General features: G+C 45.7%; 1 protein-coding gene across 1 annotated transcript; it reads left to right on the top strand.

The window, feature by feature from the left end:
• The first annotated feature begins 845 nt into the window (after positions 1-845).
• Positions 846-16,006, top strand: FAM46B (family with sequence similarity 46 member B). The gene is made up of 2 exons (XM_015411652.1): positions 846-1,148; positions 12,972-16,006. The coding sequence occupies exons 1-2, from the start codon at positions 954-956 to the stop codon at positions 13,989-13,991; spliced, it is 1,215 nt and encodes a 404-aa protein (XP_015267138.1). The 5' UTR covers positions 846-953; the 3' UTR covers positions 13,992-16,006.
• The last annotated feature ends 11,922 nt before the right edge of the window (positions 16,007-27,928 follow it).

The raw sequence follows: 27,928 nt of genomic DNA on the forward strand, positions 1-27,928 counted from the left end.
AGGAGCAGCTATGTCAGTCTGTTGCAGGGAAAAAATAAGCACAAGCTTTGCAGTACCTTAAAGGCTTGCAAGAGTTCATTCCACCACAAGTCTGCCTGGACTCCTCCGCATTTTGTCGCTTGCAACTGATCAAAGCGGGCTCTTTTCCACGAAACCTTGAACTGAAAAAACCCCCAAGGTAAGTCTTTGACGTACCACTAGTAGCTTCTTGGTCAGGAAGGCAAGAGTGCCTCTAAGCATATGTGGACTATTTTTATATTACTCGCCTCCTCTTCGGTAATCACAATTAACCTCGCCCATCTGGACTTTCATATCAGAGGGCTATAATTTCCAAGAGAGCCCCGAACTTCTTCCACCAACCAATAATCGCCTCGACTCCGTTGCTTTCTCTCGGCTTTGACAGCCACTGTATCTTTAAACCCAGCCTCCTCCCCGTCGACCAATCACAGGTAGGACTCCCCTCTGACGTCCAAAACGACGAGATTATCGTTGTCTTTTTAGAGCCGCTTGAGTTCCCTGTCGTCTGCTGGATAAAGTGGGCGGAGCCGACTCTGGCCCGTCGCTTCCAATGAGAACGCCCTTCGGAGCCTTCCGCGAGCAAGCCCGTTGATTGGCGGCTCGAGCAGAGCCAATGGAAGCGTGCGGCGGCGGCTCTATATAAATTGCGAGCGCCGGCAGAGGCTTCTGCAGTGCCGAAGTGTCGCTAGCGGGCTTGGAGGAGGGGAGGGGGGTAAGACGGGACAAAGAAGGAAGACGGTGGCTTGGCTGATTTGCGCCCACCCTTTGCCAGCCCCTCTCCCCCAGCTTCTCTTGTTTCCCCTCCTCCTTCTCTCTTCTGGAATTTTCCTTTTTTCCTTTTTTTAAAAGTAATTATTCTTAAATAAACTCAGCCTGCTTTTCTCCTCCACCCCGCCTGTCAGCGTCTCTGCTTTCCGGGAGGCTGCTTCGTCGCCATGCACTCGACTGAGTCAGCGGTGGTCGCTACGAACTCGGGGCAACCGCCCCACAGCAGCAGTGATGACGGGCGTTTTAGTGTCCTCAGCTGGCAGCAGGTGCAGCGGTTGGACCAGATCCTCGAAGAAGCTGTGCCCATCCACGGCCGGGGCAACTTCCCGACTCTGTCCGTGCGGCCGCGCAGGATCGTGCAGGTGCGTGATGGGACTCCCGTAGGAGAGGGTGGAGGCCGTACATTGCTATCCCACCCCCCGATTTTTTTTAATCATCTCCCGATCGGTTGAGATTCCTTAGGCGAACTCTGCCTCTGCTCATTTACTTGGGAACTAAGCAGAGTTAGTCTGTGGAATCTCATCCTTCTGGATTGCAGCGCGTCTCAAGATAGTTACTCAGAAGTAGGAGGAACGATCGGTTGGGTTGTGGTGCTGTATGTTGACTTTGCTTGGTTTTGAGTGAGTCAGTGGGGGAGGTCTAGTGGTCAAGTAGATTGATGTTCCACATTTTAATTTGTCTCTCTGAGGATGCTTGGACCTAAGCAGCAGAGCTAGTACGTGGAACCTGGAGCCACTTGATCAGTATGCCTCTTGACATACTTGTGAATAGCCAGCCTTGGTGATCCGTTGGGTTGAGGTTCTGTATACTAACATAGAGATCTTAACTCTCTTCACTGTTTTTTTTTTTTAAAAAAAACCCAACACAATGCTGAGCTTAACCAGCAAATGGCAGCTGTAGTCTTGTGCATGCTTATATGGGGTGGGAGTGGGGGAGATAACTCATTTTGAACTCATTTTGAATAATGTACAGCTTCTAAGGGGAAGCATGGCCAGGAAAGCCGTAATGCCTGTCAATAAGCAAGTGCCAGGCTTCTGTGGGAAAGACTTGCACCTTTATCCACGTGTAAGTCTCTTTGAGTTAAGTGGGTGTTACTCCCAAATTCCTGCCATAAGAGTACAGCCTTAAATTACGTAGTTCTTGCCTCAGTCATCTGGTATATGCAAGCTTCTATAATTACTAAAGGTGTTATAAACTTAGCCTTTCTGACCAATTATTAATGACTTTGATCTTTCTCTATATTAGTATGTGGTGTGTGTGTAGAGTAAGTTGATCATTCTGAGCAACTCCCATGGTTTCAGCAACTAGGCTGAGATCTGAGAGTCTTCTCTGTAGCCAGCTGGCTAGATCGAGATGAGCTATTTAGCTAAAACCCTCTTATGGCTCTTCCCAAGTATGTGTCAAGTATTGCTACTAGTTGAGTAGCACTTGGAGCATACAGAATGCTTCACATTACTTTGGGGTCCTTCCAGTTACCCTTTTTAAATCTCACACTCTTATGGCTCTTCCCAAGTATGTGTCAAGTACTGCTACTAGTTGAGTAGCACTTGGTGCATACAAAATGCTTCACATTATTTTGGGGCCCTTCCAGTTACCCTTTTTAAATCTCCCCCAGCACCATATTGCAGGTAGAGCTGGAGTTTATAGGAGAGATGGCATCTGATGCGGGGGTTCCCCAGTTCATGGCTTGGTCTGGTGGCCAGTGAATGCCACTACGAGCTTGGGCAGAATGTAGAAGCTTTGTGATGCAGGAGACATGTTTTGGGCGAAGGACACATTCAGAGTGTTTCCTGGCGGTGACCTCTGTAATCCTTATAACAATCCTATAAGAGGCCACCCTTCCCAAATTCTGCCTGGGGGGTGGGGTGGGCTAAGAATAGTGCCTTGCCTAAGGCTACCTTCTGAGCTCATGGCTAAGCCCTGCCAGGTATGCATTGTGTACACTGTCCTACACTGGCTTCCTAGCCCCCGTTCACTGAACTGCTATTCTTGAGATAGTTTTAAAAGGCTTCTGTTGACTTCATGGATCATTAAGGGGGGGGGGGAGTGCCACTTGTGATGTTAGGAGACGGTGCACTTCACCAGGGGTGTGGGAAGAAGAACAGGCTGGAGAGAGTGGCTCTACATTGAGGTTGTAGACTGAAGAAGGCCCTGATACTAGAAGAGAGAGGGAGAGCTGTGGAGAAGAAAATCTGGCCCAGGGTATAGTCAACAGCAGCTTGATCTGCACTTGGAGTTATAAAGTGTGTGTGTTGGGGGGGGGGCTGCACATGTTCTTTCTGGATTATAGTAGCACTGGGCTGTTAGATTTGACAACAGAAGCGGCTTGATGGATGTATGCAGGGGCATCAGCAGTCCAATTGGGTCGTGGGGGTTGCTTTCTGGTTGAAGAGATTGTTCATGAATAATCCATATTGCACGCCCGTTGAGAGTTAGAGGGAAGGCAGGGTAATAGTTACACCCCATGTCCTAATAAGAGGTTGCAGGTGCTCTCTAATCAGGGCTCGTTGGACCTTCTATTCACTTGGAATGGGAGGCACCACCCTACAGATGGCCTGGCTTAAAAATGCCCCAAGGTAAATGGATGTTGAGTACATACAAGCTGTAGCAACTTGAGTACATGCTTGAGTCTAACCTGAGTTGAGTATATACAAGCTGTAGAATGGCAAGCAGCCCCTGACTTGTGGGCAAAAGAGTGTGATTGGAGGGGGCTGAAGGTTTACTGAGTCTAGTGGAGAAGTGACAGAAAAAGGGGAGAGTGAGTAGACTGTCTGGAAACACTCTTCTCTGGGCTGTGATGTGGAGGGAAGGGTTTTGGATATGCTGACTTGACATTAGGGTCCAACCAGTGTAGAAGGAGAAATAGTTCCTCAATTAGAAGCATCTGGATCTAGTACTAATTAATTTGCTGTTGCAGTCCAGCTTCCCGATAGTGCATAGCACTGCTGACCTAAGACTGGGGACAGGTATCAGTACACTGGAGTTTGCTGATGAGTGGTGGTGGCAGGGTAGGGAATTCTCTCTGCTGGAGGTTGGGGGCTGTCTTCTCATGAAGTGCCTTTCCAGGGCAGGAAGATTTGCCTGGGTATGCATGTTCTCTGGTGTGGTGTGCTTCCTGTAGGGCTCTTTCAAGGCCATATTTCCTTGGCAGGCTTTCCTGTACAAATGCTTAAGCATGATGACAGTAAAGGTTTTGTTTCATGTAAAGGGAGGTGTCAGCCACAGAAATAAAGATTAAGTGTATGGAACTCAAAGTGCGAGTTGGCAGAAATGTCTTCTGCTGAGCCATGTTTGAACAGCTCCTGCTTAAAAGCCCTCAGAGGGAGGAAACGGGTATGTGATTTGGTATCTGCCAAGGGTGTTTCCCTCTTTGGAGTCAGCTTGCTTTCTGCCTCCCATTGAGCATGTTGGAGCAAGAGCCACATATGTTAGCACCCTGTACATGGTTGCTTTCTGTAGTGCAGCATTGACCTTTGTCAATGAGTTGGTGGCTGTCTTGACCAAGAAAACAAGGTCACTCTAGGCTCTTTCTGCTACCGTTGACTCTTCTGTTACCAAAGCGGTGTATGCCAAAAGGGTTGGACTCTGTCCTGATGAGCTTGCATGCTGGCTGGCCTCTTTGCTTGGCACTCTGCTGTCAGCTTATATGGAGCTTGGAATCTGCTAGCAGAAAATAAATCTGCTGAGGTGGTGATATCCAGTCTCTTGGCCTTGGCTGTGTGCCATTTGGGGCTCAGGAATTCTCTAGCTGGAAGTGAATGTCAGTTTAGAAATGGCTATGAAACTGGATGGAGAAACCCGAGCACAACTTCTTATACTGGGGTTGTGTGGTCAGGCATCCGATGTGTGTGATAGGGCTCTGGTGAATGGCGAGTGACAGGAATGGGCAGTGGCTACTGTGGAACCGAATCCAGGGGGCTGTTTTTGAACTGAACTTTCTGGGTGACTTTGGGCCAGATTTTTTGGGCCTAATTACCTTCCAAGTTAGCAGAATACAGTTGTTACAGAGAACTGTGTATGCTGCCCTGAGCAGCTTGAAAGAAGGGTGATATAAAAATGGGATGGCTTTTTGCACTTGATTCAGGATATTTTAGTTGCTGATCTAGGGCCTCCTGGCTAGAGGGACTGCAAAATACATTTAAAAAGAAAGGGTAGGGAGAGTAAAACCACCGATTTCAAGAGATGCTTGCTTGGCTCTTCTTTAACATTAAAATAACTGCAGGGCCCCCCCCCCCATTTGTTTTTCGACTGATAGGAATGGTCATCCCTGTGAGCTGCTGTTATCTGCATGGGGGTGGGGTGGAAGACAATACAGGCGGCGTACCTGCCTTTTCCTCCCTCATTGCACCTAATAACCTTCCATATGGTACTTTTTTTCTTGCTGCGTCTTGCAGCCAATGTTACCATATTAGGTTGTGAGTTCTTTTGGGTGGTGTATGGCTAACCTGACCCCTGTCACCACAGCCCCAATTCAAACGCATTTCAAAGTTCAAGAAGACATCAGCACACCTAGTTGTGAATCTCCCATGTTGCTTGGCCCATATGACACATGTGTGAGTGGTATCCTATCCAGCCCCTTCTCCAAGTATCTGTAGGTTCATGAACGTGGGATTACTGCTGTAGCCTCATGAGGTAGGGTAGGCTAAGAGATTGTGGCCTGCCCAAGGCAGTGCTGTGCTTCATAGGTTTGTAACTCCACTTGGTCAAGCCTCTTTCAGTTCAGGCATGTCCAGAGTTAACTCTAGTCTAATCCTGTTAAAACCAGTGATCCTAGACCAGGGGACTTTGTTCAGAATAGCACAGTTACTCTGTTATACCTGTTGAAACAAGAGTAGGGTTGTTGAGAAGAACGGAATGGAAAGAGAGCTGGTAAGCACATACGGAGTAGATTGTACCATATAGCCTTTGACAGACTATTGTCAACATTGTAACTTCTCGTTGGATTTTGTTTGATAATTAAATATGCTAGGTCGTGTTCTGTCCTTGTAGCTATAAACCTGATTTGCACCAACGGCCATTGGAGGTTGGCTGAAGGCTCAGTTTTGACGTCTCCAGCACCCTGGTCTTACTCGTTTCTGACGTTTGGCTGTACCTGCTGGGGTACAAATCAAAAGAACTTGTTCCAAGTTTTACCTGACAGGATGATCTTCATTGACAAAAGTACAGAAGTCCCATAGCGTCAGATGCTAAGGACCATGCCTGTAAACAAATATAATAACAGCAGCCAAACTAATCTGGAATTCTCACTGGCTGTTCTTGCTGGGCATTGGCTGATGCTGGTGAAGAGGTAAATGGAAGCCATTACTTCTATACTACATTTCTGTCACGGTGGATTGGTAGTAGCGTAACCCCAGTTTGGATTTCTGAGGGTAGCATAACAAGGCTGGGTTGGAGACTGAGGTGGGGATACCATGAAGCTGGTGGTAATTGCAGTCGCACAATTTAGCTCAATCTCTAACTCATGAAGCTTGGCTGCTGACAACCTTCATGCTTGCCGCCCAAACTGGGCCAGTTTGTTGGAAGTAAATCTTATACACTATAGCTTGGTTAAAATTAAACAATTCTTTGACTGTGCGTCTTTTGGCACGAGTTCTTGTGGATGTCCATAATTTGAGTAGATAAACAGTATGCAGCTATACTGGTCCCTAAGAAACTAAAGCATGCTTGTGGAATAGCTCTTATTAAAGACAATTAAAAGTCAGTAGTCTAGTGAGCAAGCTTTAGCATTCCACTGGGGGCTGGATATGTTAAGCAAAACATCCCGGCTGGTGAGGTGTCCAAAGGAACTTGAAAGCTGACTCATTAACTCCTTCGTTAACTTCTGACACCTCCTTTGGCCCTAAACTTGAGCAGGGTCTGCTGCAGAAGTGCATCCCCCTGTGCTTTGCTTTAGACGCAGGGCTCTTTTTGTAGAAAAAGCCCAGCAGGAACTCATTAGCATAATAGGCCACACCCAACAGCAGAAACTCATTAGCCTATTAGGCCATAGCCCTGACAGCACAGCTCATTAGCATCTTAGGTCACACATCCATGTTACCAGAAGTGTGGTCATCCAGCCACGCCCACCTTTTGCTTCTTATTCTGTTGACCTTGTTTGTGGTCAAAACCCAGGGCTTTTTTTGTAGCAGGAACTCCTTTGCATGTTAGGCCACACACCCCTAATGTACCCAATTCTAATGCGTTTCTGCTGTTGGGTGTGGCCTGTTATGCTAATGAGTTCCTGCTGGGCGTGGCCAACTTGGGAGCCAGCCGGAACTCCGTTCCTGCCCAAAAATAGCCCTGGAAGTTGGATCAAACTCCAGGGAAGTAGGATCTTGTGTGTCTACAGCAAAAGCTAGTTAGGCATGCGGGGCTCAGGCTGGGGGGAGGGATGAAAAATACATTGCATTTCAGTGTACCCACCATAAACTTGTGTATAAACCCAGAGTAGCGTAAAAGTTTTCTTGGTCTCCTTAAGAGAGTTATTTTAGTCTACCTGTATGAATGATGAGTACTTCACAGTGGGAGATGCAGGGAACACAGTCTTTGTGCATTAACATATCGTCTTCCAGCGCTAAATAATTGTTGGATCCAGAACATTTTTTCCAGTGTCAGAATGGAGCTTGTCTGCCTCCTCCCTGTTCCTCTGCAGCCCACTGATCTTCTCAAAATGTCACTCCTGGGGGCTAGGGGCCCTTTGGCATGACATAAAGGGGCTCTGCAGTGGGAAGGGGGGATTGGTAGAAATTGCCGAATTAATCCAGATCCAGCCCAGTGACAGCAAACTATTGGTGCAATGTTTCACACAACCTCATGGTGTAGGAAAAATAGGATCTGACTGTCCTTTTTGCCTGACTGTGAAGCTGGGGAATGTGGAAGGTTGCTTCTAGTACAGTCCACTTGCCCTAAAATAGCCTACTCTGCTGTATGTTGTCACTGCCACAAATTACTAGGGATTTGTTTGTCCATTAGGTAGCAACCAGTGTGCTTAGTAGGCAGTAATGTTGTGCCAATATGCTGCTGCATATTCATTTTGCATGGGAGGTGGCTTCATTCTTCTGTGGTGACTCACTAATATAAAATAAGGCACATTGGATTCTAATTAAGAAACGTTGTCCAACAACAACAACAAAAAACCCTGGCTGCCTTTCACAATGGCAATTGCTAGGAGTTGAAGGACTTTCTGGGGTGCATCTGTGTGCTCACATATGAATTGCATACAGAAGGGTGGTGTGTAAATTCCAAATTTTACACTAAGTGCAACCTTTGGCACAGAATTTAGGTCAAGTTGCACTAAGCAAACAATATTTCTTGTTCAAAATAAGTGTAGAGCTATGTTTATTGAATTCTGCAAATCCTGGATTAAAGTGAAATGCTGTACTTTGGTTATGAAGACTATTAGTTTGTGGGCAGGAAAGTCTTCTCTAGAGTAGAGTGTAGATGCTAATCCTGCACACTTTATGTTGCATTAGATTCTGGAACTTTAAATCCTGTGGAAAGGTAGGAATTGTATAGGAAGAGGCCTTCAGTTACGGCAGGGCCTGGAATATTGAAGCCATGCTGGTCACATATGTTAAAAGCACCAGATGCCTGTCGCCTTAGGACTGAGGAACTTCACTGGGCAGTTTGTCCTGCATGGAGCTTGGCAGAGTTGGACAAACTGGTTGTACAAGCATCCAGCTCTGCACTTTCATAACCAGGGAGAGCAGGGCTAGAAAATCATAAGGATCTTTCCAAGGTCTCCAACGCGAGCTGTAGTCTTCATTTGGGAAAACTGCATGCCACCTTGCCAGAGGCTTGCTTGAGGCAGTCACTCTACTACGCTTCACAAATTACTAAACTGGCTCTGGCAGGCAGGAAGGATGGGGGATGGTCCATGGCTAGTAGAGTATACTTGGCTGGCAGGACTGGGGTAAGCTGGAAGCAAGCAGATTTCTTTGTGTCAGATGGCTGTGGAGGGCAAGCAGTAGCATGTGGTTTAGTAGGGTGCAGGTGAGCATTTGGCAGTTGCAGGCAGGAACAATGCTGATGAAGGGATTTTGCCAGGCAAGGTGCAAAGGGATGGTATGTTAGAACCAGAAGAGCTCTACCAGAGTCCTCATTGGTGAATAATCATTAGTTCAGCCCCTGGGCATCTGCTGAATAGGTAATTGAGTTTTCTCAAATGTGGTGCAGAGACAGTCTCAGTTGCCTTATTTAAACTGAAGTCGTAGCACTAGCATGAATTTTGTGTGGATAGTTGAGGCATCCGAACCGTGAATGCCTAGCATCCCTCCCTTCCCCACACAGTGTTCCATGTGCGGACGCAGCATATGTTGTTCAGTCGCACAGTCGAGTCCGACTCTTTGCGACCCCATGGACCAGCTCCCGCCAGGCCCTCCGGTCTTCCGCCGTCCTCTGAAGTTTGCTCAACTTCATGTTCGTTGCATCTATGACACTGTCTAACCATCTCATCCTTTGCCCGTCCCCGTCTTCTTTGACCTTCAGTCTTTCCCAGCATCAGGGTCTTCTCCAGTGAGTGCTCCCTTCTCATTTGGTGGCCAAAGTATTTGAGCTTCGGTTTCATTATCTGGCCTTCCAGGGAACAGTCAGGGTTGATTTCTTTTAGGATTGACTGATTTGTTCTTCTTGCAGTCCAAGGGACTCTCCAGAGTCTTCTCCAGCACCATAGTTCACCATAGACGCAGCATATACTGAAAAGCAAATCTCCTTTTCCTGAAACCCCAGGGATTGGGGCTGCAGAGGTGCAACATTTCTGTTTTGCTGGTGTACTTTGCTGCCCAGGTGCAGAGAGCCTCTTTCTTTCTGCATTGTCGGATAGAGAGAAAATCCCCCACTTGTGCTGGCTAGAGGATGCTCAGGAATCTTCGTACCTGAAAGTTGGGTGTTGATGCATTTTCATGCTGGTCAGATGAATAAACCATGTGACAGAGTTCCTGGACACATGGCCATGAGTAATAAGGATTTAATGCTTTTTAATCAGCTCATATAGAGCCGCGGCGGCTCAGAGGTTAAGACACTGAGCTGCAGACTGAAAGGTCTGTAGTTCGGCAGTTTCAGACCCTAGCGCTGCATGACGGAGTGAGCTCCCATCTCTGGCCCCAGCTCCTGCCAACCTAGCAGTTCAAAAGCAAGAAATTGCAAGTAGATAAATAGGTACCACTTCAGTGGGAAGGTAACAGCGTTCCGTGCACTTTGGTGTTTAGTCATGACTCATGCTGGCCACATGACCATGGAGAAGTCTTTGGACAGCGCTGGCTCTTTGGCTTGGAAACAGAGATGAGCACCGCCCCCTAGAGTCAGATTCAACTGGCTTTCGAGCAAGGGAAACCTTTGCCTTTACCTAATCAGCTCATATAGCTCAATAAGAGCATGGTATGCTGCTGCTTTCCTGAAACTGCAGGTAATGGAAAGGAGGTGCAATTTAGTCCCTCAGTGCAGCTGCAGCAGGGAAGTTCTGAATATATAGATGGTAACACACTGGCATCTGATTAACCTAATATGTTATAGTTTAAATCTTCTGTTGACTAGGGAGACATTTCAGGCCTAGGCCCTTACCAAGCCCCTTGATTTAAAACTACTAAAATCTTTATGCAAGCTCTTGGTAAACCTTTAAAGCCTTACTTATTTCTGTTCAGTACTCCTGTGGTTTTTCCCTGGGGGGGGGGTAACTAAAGCCCATCAAATAGCCTTTGGAAATACTCTCACTAAAGGGGGACACCACCACCTGTGCTGGACTGCTGTAGGCTTGCCCAGCATTCTGTGACTAGCGTGAAGGAGTTAGTTGCGTTTTGCTGCTTGCGAAGTAATGCATGTGGCAAGTGATAGAGTGTTAAGCCTTGCCCCTTTAGACATTGTCTTATAACAAATATGCGTGCAGATAGGCTCGGGCTTCTGTTCATACCTAGCCAGAGGAGTCTGTGAACTCTGGTCATGAGAATTTAATGGGCTCAACTGTGTCAGGGTAGAGATTTCAGAGGCGTTTGGGGCTGTCCTACCTGTACATTAGGCCATCTGAGAAGAAGGTTAGGTTCAACATTGACCTGATTGCACCTTTCCTATCCAACATTGACCTGATTGCACTTTTCCTATTAAAAAAAAATCATTGTACTATAGAATTTTGTAGTTCTCAGTTAACAAAAGGGAATTATTTTGGCCAGATGAATGTAAATCTTCCCTAAATGCAAAGGTTGTCTCAAGTAACCTAAAAAGGGAGTTACCTTTTGTAATGCTCAGTGTGTGGCTTCTATATCAAATTACCTGCTGAGGTAGGTTGGGGCTGGAATAGCTGTATATGGACCAGTGCTCTACAACACGGTGGTAAATAGAGATGTCAAATTTCCAGAAATTTTGAAAACCCAGGAAAAAAGCTTTTTTAGGGGGAGAAAAGCATTTTGGAAAACTTACTTTCCTATGAGACCTAAGCTTCTTTGATTTAATTCATAAAAATAAATCATTTGTAACTTAGCATATAAATTGTATTTGGCGTAGCTATGGAATTTAAAAGTATAAATTTCATTTTTATAAGAAATTGCAAGTATATCTAACACCTGAGAAAGAATTGTGAACTGCTGTACACTTCTGCTTACCATAGCACATGTATCTTTAATTCAGAGAGGAGAAAGAAATAAAAGGTAAAGGCAGAAAGGTTTATAGTAAACAAAAGAAAGTGTACTATTTGGACAGAAATTCTCTTAAGTCACAATATGTAGAACTGCCAACATGTTGAGATATCAAGTCAAAGTTTATAACAATGGAAAACTCAAGGGTTTCCCAATTTTTTTCGTTTGAAAGTCCTCAGACTTGAAAACATGGAAAAAATGAGCAAAATGCTTAAGGCAAGGTTTGAATGTGAGAAAATGAAAAGGGGAAACTTTCTGAGCCTTCACACCTCTAGTAGTAAAACTGGCAGGCAAACCTAGCAGGTAGAGCTTTCCAAATTGTAGAAACTGCATCTGTTGAATTTCTGCCATTCACACAGCTGTCAAAATCTTATTCTTCCTTGGGAATAAGCACAACAACTAAGTCCTGAGCACCATTCAAGGACCTTCTTATCCAGGAATTTGAGCAACTGTTCAGTTGTTGGCTCTACAAAGCAAGACCTGGACTCTAAAGCATTTTAGCACCTTTATCTAATGTACCTAAAAGCTTCTTGGCAAACTGGTGTGTGCTCTGCTGTTTTTCCTCTCTCCCTCCTCCGCACCCCCGATCTTGGGCTGAGTTCTACAGTGTCGTGCACAACTGTTTTTGCTTCTATACTGCCTGAGCCAGTGCTTTATTCATTGTATTGGTGGAGGGAGGGTGTCTTGAAAAGAGGCTCTGTCTGTTTGACACTTCAGTCTGACTTGGTCCAGAAGATGGCAAAGCATGCGCTTTTAGGTGTTACTTTGCCATCTAAACATGGTCTGCCATAAAATTATGGTGGAAAAAGCCATCTGCTTCTCAATGACGATCTACTAGTAAAGCAGAGACAACTGTTCAGGAAGAGTCAGGGGGAGTCGTATCTAGATCCTGTGATGTATGGCCTATATAGCTTTAGTTCAGATTAGTTTTTGCAAGTAGCATTTAAATCAGAGGGAGACTGCAAGGGCTGGTTGTAGTTTGCTTGGCTGACTGATAGATGCCTGAAGCTGCACATCCTAGTAGCATGGAGCTTTGCCATACAAATCGCAAGGTCTTTGGCTGCCCTGTGATCTTGTTTGTCCTTGAGCCTTGGCAAGAGCAGCCGCAGGAACAGACAAAACGAATGCGGCCAGTGTGTTTAGCCTTCCTAGGCACTAGCTAAGACATCTATGCTGGAGCCTCCTCCCTTGCCTCTTAATCTTGCCATTCTGCACTTAGGCCAGGAATTTCCTGGAACTCTGCTCAAATAAGGCTAAAAGCTGCAGGAGGAGGGACAGTTCTTGCGTTAGACTTGCCCAGACAGCTGCTGCCTTAGGGTAGAGAATGGCAGATAGACCTCCAGCTCATAACTAAATGTTCGTATAGGGTGTAAGTAGGCGTCAGATCCCATGAACAAGGTGAAGTACAAAGTTCCAGGTGTGTGCATTGCAGCTTGCTCTTGTAAGTTGGCTCGGTGACGATGTTGGGAAAGCAAACATGGCCGTCTTTAACATGGCAGCCAAATGCTTCCCACTGCCTGAGTTGCCTCCTGTCTCCAGAGTGCTCAATAACTTACCGCAGCATTCCTCTCCTTGTGTTTTCAGGTGGTTCGCAGCCGTCTAGAAAAGAAGGGGGTCGCTGTCCATAATGTGAGGCTGAATGGCTCAGCAGCTAGCCACGTGCTGCATCAAGACAGTGGTCTGGGATACAAAGATCTGGATCTTATTTTTGGGGTCGATCTGAAAAGTGAGGATGTCTTCCAGCTGGTGAAAGACGTTGTAATGGACTGCCTCTTGGACTTCCTCCCAGAAGGGGTAAACAAAGATAAGATCACTCCCATGACTCTGAAAGAGGCCTATGTGCAGAAGTTGGTGAAAGTGTGCAATGAAACGGACCGCTGGAGCCTTATCTCGCTGTCGAACAACAGTGGGAAGAACGTAGAACTCAAATTTGTAGACTCTCTCCGACGGCAGTTTGAGTTCAGTGTTGATTCCTTCCAGATCATATTGGACTCCCTGTTGCTGTTTGGGGAGTGTTCAGAGAACCCAATGTCTAAGAACTTCCACCCTACAGTCACTGGGGAGAGCATGTATGGGGACTTTGAAGAGGCAATGGACCATCTGAAGAACAGAATCATCGCCACTAGGAATCCAGAGGAGATCAGAGGCGGCGGGCTTCTAAAGTACTGCAACCTCCTTGTGAGGGGATTTAAGCCCAAATCGGAGGTCGACATGAAGGCACTACAGAGATACATGTGCTCCAGGTTTTTTATAGACTTTCCTGACATTGGAGAGCAGCAGCGGAAGTTAGAGTCCTACCTCCAGAGCCATTTTGTTGGCATGGAGAGTAAGCGGTACGATTGCCTGATGACCCTGCACAGAGTGGTGAATGAAAGTACAGTGTGCCTGATGGGACACGAAAGGCGGCAGACGTTGAACCTCATTGCCATGTTGGCTGTGAGAGTCTTGGCTGAGCAGAACATAATCCCGACAGTCACAAACGTGACTTGCTATTATCAGCCGGCACCCTATGTCAGCGAAATAAATGTCAATTACTATGTAACCCACGTGCAACCTCTCATGCCTTGCAGTCACTCCTACCCAACTTGGCTCCCCTGCAACTGAGCTTTGCGATGGCTCTCCTTAATACTCTGGGGAGGGCAGTGGGAGTAGAGGCCATTCACCCTTGAGAAGAAGAAAAAAACAAAACCAGAATTCTTGCGTCTACATTGGAATGAAGTCAGTCTGCTGTATACTGTGGGGAAAACCGTGCAGTGTTATGAGTAGTTATCAGAGATGTTTACAGTAAGAAAATGCTTGAGTTATGTATGGGGTGAGTAGGATTAGGTTAAAAGGTAGAGCTGCACTACCTGAGTTGAAAGATTTTTTTTTTCCTTTTTTAGTACAAGAGATGGGGCTGTGCAGACTCTGTTTCTGAAGAGATGCCAGAGTGGCTGATTCCTTGTAAAGGACCAAAGATATCCTATTAAAAGTGCCTGCAACCAAAAAAAAAAGAAAAAAAAGAATTGTACTGTAACCTTGATTTTTTTTTTTTTTTGGGTAGGGGCAGAGCTCCCTCTTGGTAGTTCAAGTAGGGATATCTGATTTTTTTTTGGGGGGGGTAGGGTCACCTGATCATTTCTGTCAAGGGAACCGATGCAGGCAGTGGCGTGAAAGAGCTGCTGCTGCCTCCTGGGCTTGCTGTTAGAGATGAGCCAGCAGTACTGATTGGCAATCAGTGTGGGGAGCCAGAGGTAGTAAGCATCAGTACCACTGTTTTTGAGGTTGTACAAAAAATCCTCGTGAAGGCTGAAAGGAAGACTGGGAACCTGTCTCCAAGTATTGCCCTACTGAATGCGCGGTGCCAAAAATGTGACTTCGGGAAGTAAATGTCCTGGAGGGGAAGGGGAAAATGTTGGGATTTGCGTGGTATTAAAAAAACCCACTGATTGGTAGGTGGTTGGGATTAAATGAGTTTGACCTGAAACACCAGCAGACTTAGGTAGACTGACCTGTTCTTGGTGGGGGTTTTGCCTGTGGTTGAAGTTTGGGCAAAGAGCTCTGGAGCTCTTACTGAAAACTGCAACCAGTTCTTTTTAACCCTGTTTCCCCTGCTCTGAGAATGGCGCTCCTCCTCCTTTAACTAGATGCCTGTGTCATTCTGCTTGGCTCCATACCTGAGTAAAATGGCATTTGATGAAACTTATCGATGGACCTCTGTTAGCAAGGACTTGGGAGGAGAGAGATCCTCGGTTTCCCTTCTCTGGCAACTGGAAGGGAGATCTCAGTTAAAGCCAATCAGAGTGACTTGCGTCCAAGAGGATTTTAGTGTGTCATGTATAAATACCAGAAGTTTGAAGTGGGCTACCTACACAGCACACAGTAGTCCTGTCCTGATGTGGGGGGAGTGCATAGCAGCTCCTGTGTAATGTGTTAGTTCAGGTTAATGCTCCCATGCTTTTTTTAGAAAGCTAAAGTAGTTGAACGCTTTAGCATTTTGGCTGTGCCTGCTATAGAAGGGCTACATTAAAACGTTTCATGGTACATCCTTAAAGGTCAACTTATTTACTAATGTTTGTTTGCAGTAAAGCTGTACGAAGTTTGGGGCAGTCTGGAAAAATGAAATAAAATATCATACTTGGATTGTTGTCTAGGTAAAACTCTGCCTCTTTTCCTGCAAAAGTGTGAGCTGGGTTGGCAAAGACCAAACCATTCTCAAGCCTGTGGCCACACTGACAAAAGATCCGCTCCAGCGTTGCCACTCTCACCATTCTTCCTGGATGAGGAGATGCCATTGAGTTCTAAGAGGTCCAATAAGAGAGTTCTTCTGCAATATAAATAGCTCTTGAGCTGGGAAGGGGGTGTTCCTCTGCATACCAGTGAATTCTTCTGTACACACAGAGAAATGTGGCTGCAGTGCCTGATATCAGGGGCTTAATTGTGTGTGGGTTTTTCCTTTTCCACTTGAAAAAGCTGCTCTTCCATACTGTATCTTTGGCAGCTTTTCAGTAATTCACATTTTAGGGGGGGAAGTGGGTTTGCACTAATCAAAGTAGCACAGATGTCTAGCAGCACTTAACTCTTCTGGCTGAATTCTTGAGGGGGATGCTTAAACGAGAGAACCTCTTCAAAAAAAAAAAGTAAATACTGTAGTTTAAAAATATCTTTCCCCTCTAACCAAGGGCTTGCTGGATGAATAAAAAAGTTGCACTTTTTTTGTGGGGTGTGTGTATGCGTGTAGTGAAATTCCTGTAAATGGAAGCCGCATTGGACTTTTTTTTGCTGTGATTGTGCTCTTCCTTTGTATGTGTGAGAGGTATCTTAAAGGTTTGAAGAGCTGGGCACTTCTGGACTTGTGTTTGACTGTGTTCTGAAGCAACCAGACCTGTCATGCGGTAGGCCTGACAAGACTTGCTAGATTCTTTAGAATCTGTCACCATAAATAAATACAATGTATTGAAAATCTGTTGGGTTATTCTTCTTGCTTTGATCACCGAAGGGGGGGGGGGATCAAGGCCATGGCTTCTGGGCCCTGTTTCCACCCTTTCTGCATCCTCCTGGTTTGGTTGTGAAAAAATTAATTGAGGCAAAAAGGGCTGTGAGCTTGTCTGGTGCTGAGGGCCATTCTTCCCACAGTGCTGTGCACTTCCTGGAATGTATCGAGAGTTGAGGGCAGTTTTGCAAAGAGAATCCAGGCTGTAGATGCCTTATGTAACATCAGGTGGTATCAGCACAGAGGCAGATTGCAGCACAGGGTCAACCTTCCTTCATGCTGGGGGCACTGTATGGCCCCTCTTAGGGGAAGTGAATGTTGGTGCTGATGAACAGGCATGCCCTTCTAGTGAGTAAAAAGTCCTGCTGCCCCTTCACTCCCTGACCTAAAAATTGGGAGCACTTCTTACCCTGTAACAAGATGTGACTGCCCTGTTTTTACTGAAATTATTTGGGATTACTTCGGCTTCGGCTCTGACCTGGATCGCCCAGGCTAGCCCAAACAAACTGCCAAGGAATACCAGGGTTGTGACATGGGAGGCAGACCGTGGCAAACTGCCTCTAAGTCTCTTGCTTTGAAAACCCTTTGGGGTCGGCATAAGTCAGCTGTGATTTGAAGGCCAAAAAAAGGCAGTTAAGGCACAACACGCAGCCTTCAGCGTCAAGAGCAGTACGCAACCCCAGACTTCCATCCTCCAAACCTTTTTGGTGTTGGTTTTCTCCCCTCAGCTGTCAACTTCCATAGGTCAGAAGAAGAAAATTGGATGTGGACGGAGGATTTATGGAACAATCCTGGCCACTGCTGGCTAAGGAGCTCGTGGTATAACCTATAGCCTGTAACCTCAGCCTCCTTGCATAAGTAATTTATAAGCAGTGCTTGGGATAACTAGCATGTATAAGTAGTGATGCTAGTTTAACAGGCTATGAATTGTGGGTGGAGGAGTACTTGGAGGGGCTGCCTCTCAGCCTCTAATATGGCCCTGTCTTAATCCTTGATTGCTGCTGATAAATACACTTGTACTGATGCCACTGATGGTTATCTCTGCATGGCCTTATCAGCACCAGGATTTTGCTCCAGTTTTGCTTCTTCACTGCATCAGTTTCTCCCCCCTTCCTTACACACAGTGTATTTTTCTTTTGAGTTTCCCCCTTTTTTTCCCAGACTACTTTTGCTGCGGCCTGGAAACACAGGGGAGAAACGGGTGGGGGGGTGGGGCACAGGGGCTGGCAAACAGTACTGTGTGTAAGGAGGGCCAACCAATGTTGCTAAGAAACCAAGCAGGAGTGAAAATCCCAGTGTAAGGATCTACCCCTTTCCATTACGGTGCCTTAGTTACTGTCCTGCTAAAGTTTTAGCACTCTGCCATTCCTCTGACTTGGTCTCTCTCACCCTGCTCCATTACAGCCTGGCCAGCTGTCTTTTTGAATCTGACCACAGCAAAACAATCACCTGACATAGCTGGCTCTTTTCCATTGTTGGAGCAGATCAAGCTAAAACAAAAGGATGCTAGTGGAAAGCACTGGTTGTGATCCGAAAACAGCTCTTGATGTTTAAGCCTTCTTTGTTTCATATCCAATAAAAATCTATTTTCTCAGAAGGTGGTCTGTCTTTTTTATTTTTGACTAAACTAAAATTCATGGACCAAAATGCTACAAGTGATGGTCAACCAATGCTTCTAAATATAACTGATCTCATTGCTGCTAGAACCAAGGGGGGTGAAGGGGGGAAACTCTCAGCCTTAGTGGGCTGGCAACACAGGCCCTGGTCACAAGGGCCAGATATCACGGGGGGAGGCGTGGCTAATTGCCCCGGAGGAAACTAATGCGCAGCCGCCCGAGCACACGTCCCAGTCGAGGTCCCGTGGTTAGGGGGGAGATGCCGACCAGACGGGCACTGAAGCCGCGCTGCATGATCGCACTAGCAATCGCTCTTTGTGCACATGCGCTGTTGGGTGGTGTTGTGCAACCTGCGGAGAAGGGCGCCGGATGCCACGCAAGTCCACCGGAAACGCGATCAGATGCCCACCCTTGGCCCGCGGTTTCCGGAAACTAGTACCTCGTAAATACTAGTTTTTTAATCCGCACCTTCAGTGGGGAGCCACGGGGTCGTCACAGGAGCACTGCGCTTCCCAGATGTTGGGGTGTGATCGCGCCCGGAAAATCCGTGGGACTCCTGTGCCTCTCCCGCAGCAACTCTGCCGTGTGACCGGGGCCACAATTGCTTTTCTGAGGGGAGGGGCAGGAAACCTGAGCTGACTAAACAGCATTTTTTAAAAATGTCTTTAATACAGATTTGCTGTTCTCCAAGGGAGTTGATTGTCTTCTAGCCTGTGGGAAATCAGGAGTTCCAAGTCTGTGGGTCTACCTGGTTTGAGTATGTCACAACTTGTTAGCAGAACTGATTCTTCACTCTGCTGAAGACTTTTGGCTACAGTTTTGTTTTGCTGCAGGATGGCCTGGTAGCAGCTGATGTAGAGATATGTATTCAGATGGGGGGGCCAGTTAGCATACAACAACATGAGGTCTTGAGTTTGATCCTGGTCTCTTCCCTTTAAAAGTGATGCTGAGAAACCCCTTCCTCTGCCTGAGAGTCTGCAGAGCCACAGCCTGTCAGAAGAGACAAGTCAGCTGCAAGATGGTATAAGGTCACTTCATATGTGGAAGGCTATGCGCGGGAGTCCTCTTGCAGGCATGGTCTGGAATATGCAGCCTCTCTAACACAGCCAACCAAACCACATCTCATCTCTCAGCATCTAGCTGCTTGCTGCTGTCATCCAGTCAGGGATTAAGCTTAATTCCCACAAATGGGATTTCAGATTGTCCTAGCATCAGCACTTGGAAACTATTCCTGAACAAACAAAATGTTTGGGAATGTATATATATATTCTCAATGCCAGAGGCAGTGGGCCTTAGCAGATAAAGTGGGTTATATCCAGGGCTTTTTTTGTAGAAAAAGCCCAGCAGGAACTCATTAGCATAATAGGCCACACCCAACAGCAGAAACTCATTAGCCTATTAGGCCACAGCCCTGACAGCACAGCTCATTAGCATATTAGGCCACACACCCATGTTACCAGAAGTGTGGTCATCCAGCCACGACCACCTTTTGCTTCTTATTCTGTTGACCTTGTTTGTGGTCAAAACCCAGGGCTTTTTTTGTAGCAGGAACTCCTTTGCATGTTAGGCCACACATCCCTAATGTAGGCAATTCTAATGCGTTTCTGCTGTTGGGTGTGGCCTGTAATACTAATGAGTTCCTGCTGGGCGTGGCCAACTTGGGAGCCAGCTGGAACTCCGTTCCTGTGCGTTCCTGCCCCAAAATAGCCCTGGTTATATCCTGTTCGGCCATGGAGCTTACTTTGGGTAAGCTCACTGCTTGCTTAGCCAGCCCTACCTTCAAGTTGTTGGGAGAATAAGTCAGAGGAGCATTGTGTACTACCCTCAGCCCCTTGGTGGAAAATGAACATAGTTTCCTATCTGTTTCTGGAATGATTTCTGGCTTCCCAAAAATGTGGAATGGAACTGGTTTATATTTTAGCAAAATATACCGACCTCTCTTCAGGGTAATTTCCCCCCCTAGAATAACCCATTTTCTGATATTGCAGGATAGAATGTTGTCTGCCTTTTGCTGGTAAGCTTTGACATTCAGTCTGTCCATGCTTGCAAAGTACTGTTTGAAAAGATGTGTAGGTATTCCTGTAAATATGGCCTTTAGTTTTGTATAGGATGCTGGTAGGCCTTGGCATGCCAGGTTTAAGGTCTAATTGATGAATTGCCTGGGCTAACAAGCCACGTAGCCACTCTGCAGTTACTTGGGCAAATGGCATCCAGGAGCCTCAACTTGTCTACCAGCAGAGATGACCATGAGTTCAAAGACGGTAGTGGCACCACCAGGAGCCATTAGAGTTTGATGGCTATCAAAGCCCATAGTCTAGTGGAGAGTCTACCATTGGCAGACCAATTTTCTAACTGTCTGAAGTGGAAGAAATAAAGCACAAGATAATTTTGCACACTGCAGTTTTCATCAGGAACGGGGAGATCACTGGAGACTCTTTTGACGTCTTTGGGAGGGGGCTCCCTAGCGCAGTTTCCCGTTTCCTTGAGAGAACAATAGCTCTAGAAGCATGCAGCCCAGCTCTATGGTCCTTTCAGTTCTGCTGGCACCTTTAAGGCATAAGGAGGTGTATCCGCAGTGGTGGGAGGAGGAGGAAGCTGTGAAGAAGGGGGATCAGGACTGCTTTGTACTGAAGGACCAATAAAATATGAAAGGAGGACAGGTTTCAGGGAAACATAACACAAAGACGTCTGCTGATAGTTAATTGGCCCTAGAAAGCCTTCAGGATCTATGAAGAGTTTCTGGCTCAGACAGAGCCACGGAACACCCCAAAAGAAGCCAAACAGAAAGCCCACAGGTGCAATTAAAAGTCTACTGTAAAATTCCTGACACGTTTCAAAATGTTTCCTCAGGGGAATTTTTTAAAACAGACGTGTAACTTTTCCTTCTGGTAAAACGGAAGTTGCCAGTGCCACTCCTCCAATTTCCCAGAAGGGGAAGTTAAAAAAAAAAAATTCCCCTAAGGAAGCATCTTGAAACATGTCAGGAATTTTACATTTGACATCAAATTGTACCTTTGGGGCTTCTTAGCACACACAGCTGGGGCCTGCTGCTGATTTTACATGGTAGAGATGGGAGCTGATGCAGAGACACCTAGGGCTGGCCTTGATTTCACTTCCCCGCTGAGCAGCAGAGTTAGACCTTTTTAAAGTTAGAACTCTGCTTAGGTTACATAATGGGCTACTGAGAAGAGAATTCTCTTAGCAGGTCTGTCAGCAGTGGGAAGAGGGGACAGGTAGCTGTATTAGTCTGTTGTAGCAAAATAAAACAAAGGTCCACTGGCACCTTCAAGACATTTATTTCAGTGTGGGATTTCATGGGTCACAACTCACTTCTTCAGTTATGTGAACAGAAATCATACTGAAAATGCTTATGGGAAATTACTGGGTGTGTGTGGGGGGGGGGGAGAGTTGAATCAGACAGGTTTGGTGTGAATTCCATTATAAATCTTTCAAGTGTAAGCTCCAGCATATTCTGGCTGCTGCAACATCCTCTTGGTGGTGAAAATGAGCAAATGTGGTCAGGTACAGAATGCTAGCAAAAGGTTCTATGGTGATACAAGGGCTGCCACCATCAGCCACCCACTCTCTTTAACACTACAATCCAGCACAAAAGACACGTCAGCCCAATGGGCTGGATCCAGCGCTGCGTGAAAGGAAAGTGTACTTAGCACAGTTTCACTTGTTCAAGCCATAATACAACAGCTACAGCAACTCCAAGTATAATAAACAATGCAATAACAGTGTGCATCTGGAGGACTGGAATGTACAATAGACAGTTTGCATAATTTAGTTTTGAAATTGTATCAGAACAAACACCTTGTGCTATGACTTCCACACGTGGAAAAGATGGAAGGGACACAATCACTTATGTTTTGTAAGTAATGTTTTGCATTTTTATTTGTGTAAAGACTGCGGTGCATGCAGAAATCTGTGGGATCCAGCCCACTGGTTTCAACGATAAAATTAAGTACCTAAAGATTAAGAGAACATAAACATGCAGGCCAAATAATACTGTTAATCAATTTAAAAATTAACAGATATTAACAAATATATGAAAATACATGTATTTATTCCACAGCAGGCTAAAAACAGATTTTGGCCCTTACAATAGCCTCAATTATCATTGATAATCTACAACAACATCCAAAATTACAAATATTGATGATGGCCAGACATGTTTTGGCCCAATTGCCCTTCCTCAGTGGTCAAACTAATTGCAATAGGGTTCCTGACATAACAATGTAACATTCATCATAAACTAAGATTAAATTATTCTGATAATTATTGTCTATGACCAAGGGAAAGAAAATCATTCTTAAAAATTCACAGCCCTGGTCAGGTACATTTATTCCTATAGCAATGATCCAATCAATTGTGTACCTTTCTCACTTGGTCAGAAAAGTTCTGTAAAGCCAGAATCCAACGGTGATATGAAGGTAGGATGAACAGAGAGTCTGAGCTCTAGCTAGCTTTTTTCTTTTAGCGTGCAGAGAGTCCCAGAGGAAACTGATAGCTTGCCTTGTCTGGGGTGAATCTTGCCCATTGGACTGTTTACTACAACATCCAATGGAAAAGTCAGGAATGATTTATCTGTCCTTTTTTCAGATTCGTTTTGGTTTCACGTGTTCTCACAAACCTCTGTTTTGCCCAATTTGTTGCTGTTTTACACCATTTTTTCCCCTGTAGATGCATAAATAATTTTACAAACTGTAAAATAATGGGAGAGACTTGACATGAGGAAATAAGAAAAATTACAGAGAAACAGACCTGTGGGCTGTGATATGCAGAAACGAGAAGCAAAATCAAAATGGATTTTTGAGCTGATCCAAGATGAGATTATCAAAATCGCCTCTAATGTGGAGTATAGGCAACTGCTACATAAACTGAGAGGTAAAACCAAGGGCATTTCCTCCTCTGCTTTATTCAATAAATTCAATAAATAATAATTTATGGCATAAATATATTTGAATTTAATATGTCTCCCCTTGGCCAGTCTAAGAGGTATGGACCATTCTACCACCTTAGAATCCAACCACTGCATTTCACTGCATTGCCAAGTCCCCCCTAGCCACTGGTGGGGGATAGGGTTGCCAAATCCAGGTTGGGAAACCCCTAGAGATTTGGGGATGGAGCCTGGGGAGGACAGGGAACTCAGTAGGGTACAAAGCATAGACTCCACCCTCCAAAGCATCCATTTTTCTCCATTGGAACTGATCTCTGTAGTCTGGAGATGAGCTGTAATTCCGGGGGATCCCCAGGTCCCACCTGAAGGCTAGTATCCCTACTGCATACATCAGTCAAGCCTCAGAGCATGGGTCTGCAACCTCTTATAGTTACAGCCAAACAATGTCAACCAGAGGTCATTTCGGGGCAGGGAACGCAAGGGAACGCAGTTCCCCTGGGTGAGGTGCAGGGGGCGGGGCACATGACGAAGCCCCGCCCCCTGCTTCTGGCCACCCCGCTTCCAGCCCTCATTCAGCCAGGAGGAGGCAGGAGAAGAGGGAGGGTAAGTTGCTTCCTCCCCGCCTATTCCCACCCCTGCCTGCCTGGGACCAGGGGGGGCCTTGGCGGGGCTTCCTCGCACTCCTGCTGGCCTTGCAGGTCCACCGCCGGGCCCCTGATGTCAGGGGGTGTGGCATATGCTAATGAGTTATGCTAATGAGTTCCCTAGCTCTTTTTCTACGAAACGACCCCTGATGTCAACATTCAGAGCAGGAGATCAACGAGCCAAATATAAGAAAATCTATTTGCATCACTGAAACTTAACATTATGAATATCTAATGTGTTTCCATAAAGTTTTCACAGACCAAACACTGCTCGTTGCAAGTCTTTTATTAGGAAGGGGTACACATAAGATCTCTCAATAAGCAATAAATATATAGAGGAGCACCCTGTGTGGATGTTTTAGATAAATCTGTGCATAGTTTGCACTTGGATTACTGGCAGCTGTTCCCCTCTAACATTTTGCTTTCTGTCAAGCCCTTTAGTCCCATAAAAATCTGTGTCTGCAATTCCTGTGACGCTGTTGTTATTCTCGCACCCCAACTAGACCATAACTTGATTTTTCTCTTCTAAGGAGCCGTAGGTTGCAGACTCCTGCCTTACAGACTCTTTGGTCTATGAGGATCAATTTTCCGGGCAGCTGAATACCATGACCTAGTAAACATAAAATCAATATTTCCATATAACCCAGAAGTTGCATTTTCAATTTTAATTTTTTTCTTTAAAAAAAAAAATCCACCCATGTCTAATCAATAAATGTCTAGGCAGCTTAGAAAAGCACAGCCAAGTTAAAACCATTTTAAAAAACAATCCCACATAAAATGAAGATGGAAAGTATCAAAGGACACTCTGTGCTAGTTGTGATGCCAAGATTTCAGCAGGGTTTCCACTGTCAATTCCAATAGGTCTCATGTGGGAGGATGGGTTGCGAAATGAATCTAACCTCTTTAGGCAGGAACAATGCCTTGTGGGTGGAGTGTGAGCTGACGCCACCCCTGGCAACCCTCACTGCCATGCCCGTCTGTCGTGCAGACAAGGGTGGAGCAGGTGGAGCACAGTGCTGATTAGGCGGGACACTGGCTCATGGGCCCACGCCCAGAGAACAACTGCCTGATAGAGTTCTTCTGTATCATCCAGCTGTACATTTTAAAGGCCAGAATATATTTGCTCTCAGAGTACTCAAATGGCCTCAAACGGTGAGAATTTCCAAACTGTCAGCAGGCTGGTACCTCGTGAGGTGCCATTTTCGAAACAGACAGCATTCTTCCAACCAAATCCCTCCATTTGGCAAATGGATTAAAAACTTGTTATGTGTATCACAGACACTGTATTTGCTGGAGTGTCTTTGTTCACCTTATTAACATAGATAACCTGTATGCTTTTTTTGGAGGGCTTCAGTGTGTTTGGGATTTTGGAAGCAGCGATGCCCCCATATGAAAATATTTGCATAGATTTGTTGCTATTCATCCCAAATTGTTAATCTGAGTTCACCAGAATACAGATGTGTTTTGCAGAAAATCCAGTTGTTTCCCCACATTCAGAATATTGTGCCCCTATTTTCTTGAAACAAATCCAAAATCTTTATCCCAGTTCCTGACAGTTTTATTTGGCCCCAAAGCCTTTTCAAGCAACCACTGGAGAGCAAGACAGAGGCGGGACATTCAGACAGAATTCAGTGTTTGCCATGATTTACCAAAAACCAAATTCTGCGTGTAACAGGGTGGGGTTGTTTTTTTTTGGGGGGGGGGTATTTACTGTCTCATACCCAGTACAAACAGGGTTTCAAAGAGGTAGAGGAACTAGAGATCAAGTTGCCAACATTTGCTGGATTATGGAGTAAGCAAGGGAGTATCAGAAAAAATCTACTTCTGCTTCATAGATTAATTAATTAATTTGATTTGTATCCTGCCCTCCCCACCGAGGCAGGCTCACTACACTTGACTACACTAAAGCCTTTGATTGTGTGGATCACAACAAACTATGGCAAGTCCTTAAAGAGATGGGAGTACCAGACCACCTCACATGTCTCCTGAGAAACCTGTATAAGGGTCAAGGAGCGACAGTTAGAACTGGATATGGAACAACTGATTTGTTTAGCATAGGAAAAGGAGTACGACAAGGATGTATATTGTCACCCTACTTATTTAATTTATATGCAGAGTACATCATGCGAAATGTCGGCCTGGATGAATCACAAACTGGAATTAAGATTTCCGGGAAAAACATCAACAACCTCAGATATGCAGACGATACCACTCTAATGGCAGAAAGTGAAGAGGACCTCAAGAGTCTCTTGTTCAGAGTGAAAAAGGAGAGCACAAAAGTTGGCTTGAAACTCAACATCAAAAAAACTAATATCATGGCACCTGGCCCCATCACTCCTTGGCAAATAGAAGTGGAAGTCATGGAAGCAGTGAAAGACTTCATGTTCCTAGGATCCAAGATCACTCCAGACAGTGACCGCAGCCATGAAATTAAAAGACACCTGCTCCTTGGGAGGAAAGCTATGGCAAACCTAGACAGCATAATAAAAAATAGAGACATCACCCCGCCAACAAAAGTCCGTATTGTCAAAGCAATGGTATTCCCAGTAGTAATGTATGGCTGTGAGAGTTGGACCACAAGGAAGGCCGAGTGCCGAAGAATAGTTACTTTCAAATTATAGTGCTGGAGACGACTCTTGAGAGTCCCTTGGTCTGCAAGGAGATCAAATCAGTCAATCCTAAAAGAACTCAACCTTGACTGTTCCCTTGAAGGACAGATACTGAAGCTGAAGCTCAAATACTTTGGCCACCAAATGAGAAGGGAGCACTCACTGGAGAAGACCCTGATGCTGGGAAAGACTGAAGGTCAAAAAAGAAGGGGACGGCAAAGGATGAGATGGTTAGACAGTGCTATTGATGCAACAAACATGAAATTAAGCAAACTCCGGAGGACGGTGGAAGACAGGAGCGATGTAGTCCATGGGATCACGAAGAGTCAGACTCAACTGTGTGACTGAACAACAACAAAATTACTGCCTCAGGATCTTTCCTTAGGTAGTATTTATCTTATTTATTTTACTTTATTTATACCCTGCCAGTCTCCCCAGCAGTGAGCCAAAGCAGTTTACATCATTCTCCTGTACTCTGTTTTCTCCTCACAGTAAACCTGTGAGGTAGGTTAGGCTGAGAGGGGAAATGACTGGCCCAAGGTCACCCGCTAAGCTTTCATAGCAAAACAGGGATTTGAACCTGGGTTTCCCAGATCCTAGAACAGCGTCTCGTAAATCCCCATTACTATCTTTGGACTGCTTCCTATGGCAGCTTTCATCAGAAATGGGAGGAACCCTATGGGGAAACATTTTTCTGGTGGAGAAACCAGGTTTCTCAAAGCAGCCTCTTGTCCTTTTCCTTGCTCTCTCAACTAATACAAGGACAAAACCAGACTTGGCATGTAGAAGATCAGTAGAGCATTCGTCACAGAGTATTTTGTCAAATTTTGAATGTTCTTAGATAAATAAACTACTGCCAATACCCAGTCATTTGCCTCACATTTGTCTCTAGGATAGGAGATAATTCCAGAGGGATGTCTGTCTTGGTTTGCAGCAGCAAAATATAACAGGAGTCCAGTGGCACTTTAAAGATTAACAAAATTTACTCAGGTATGAGCTTTTGGGAGTTGCCGTCACCACTGAGTGCCTTCATCCATTCAACCGGTGTATCCTGAAATCTGTGTTACAAAGAGAGTGCAGAGCAAAGCACAATCAACAGACTTGCAGGGGGTATCTCATTTTCCCTTCCCAAACTATTTTCTCTTTCCTTTACCTGAAAGCCCCTATAGCCTCTCCCCTTTTCCTGTTTCCTTTTCTCCTTCCCACCCAAAAGCCAACCTACCTTTATCTCCCCCCTCCCAGTCTCCAGCTGGCCTTCCTACCCTGGCCCCAGCAGCCTCTACCTGGGAAAATTATGGCCCAGTTGTGTGGTGCTGGCTGCTGGGCCAGGCCCACTGGCATGGTAGGGAACCTGCAAGGACTTGTGGTAGGCACCTTGTTTCCCCTGTATCCCCTCCCACCACTATTTTTTCTTTCCCTCCTCCTGACAACCCCCATATCCTCTTCCCTTTCCCTGCCTCATTCTGTCCTTTTCAGCCAATCACCAGCCTACCTTGTATCTGCCTCCCATCTTCAGCTGTATTTATTATTTCATTTATACCCTGCCTTTTTCCACAGCAGGGACCAAAGGAGTTTACATAATTCTCCTCTTCTCCTTTTTATCCTCACAACAACCCAGACAGGTAGGTTAGGCTGAACAGTAGCAAGCAGCAAGGCCTAGGTAAGGCATGCAAGTTGGGTGGTTGCTGGGCCTATCCCCAGTGAGTCCTCTTTCAAAGACCAAGACACCCCTGGAAAGAAACCTGCCCCCTCCCTCTGCATTTCACTGACATAAACCAAGCCTGGAATGCTGGCAAA

This window comes from Gekko japonicus, unplaced genomic scaffold (genome assembly GCF_001447785.1).
Source record: "Gekko japonicus isolate JY-2015 unplaced genomic scaffold, Gekko_japonicus_V1.1 scaffold62, whole genome shotgun sequence".
NCBI classification, from domain to species: Eukaryota; Metazoa; Chordata; class Lepidosauria; order Squamata; family Gekkonidae; genus Gekko; species Gekko japonicus.

Bases quoted from the DNA above. Each gene is read 5' to 3' on its own strand.
- FAM46B (XM_015411652.1), top strand. From the start codon at position 954: ATGCACTCGACTGAGTCAGCGGTGGTCGCTACGAACTCGGGGCAACCG. The intron at 1,149-12,971 runs GTGCGTGATGGG...TTGTGTTTTCAG, and splicing joins GGCCGCGCAGGATCGTGCAG to GTGGTTCGCAGCCGTCTAGA.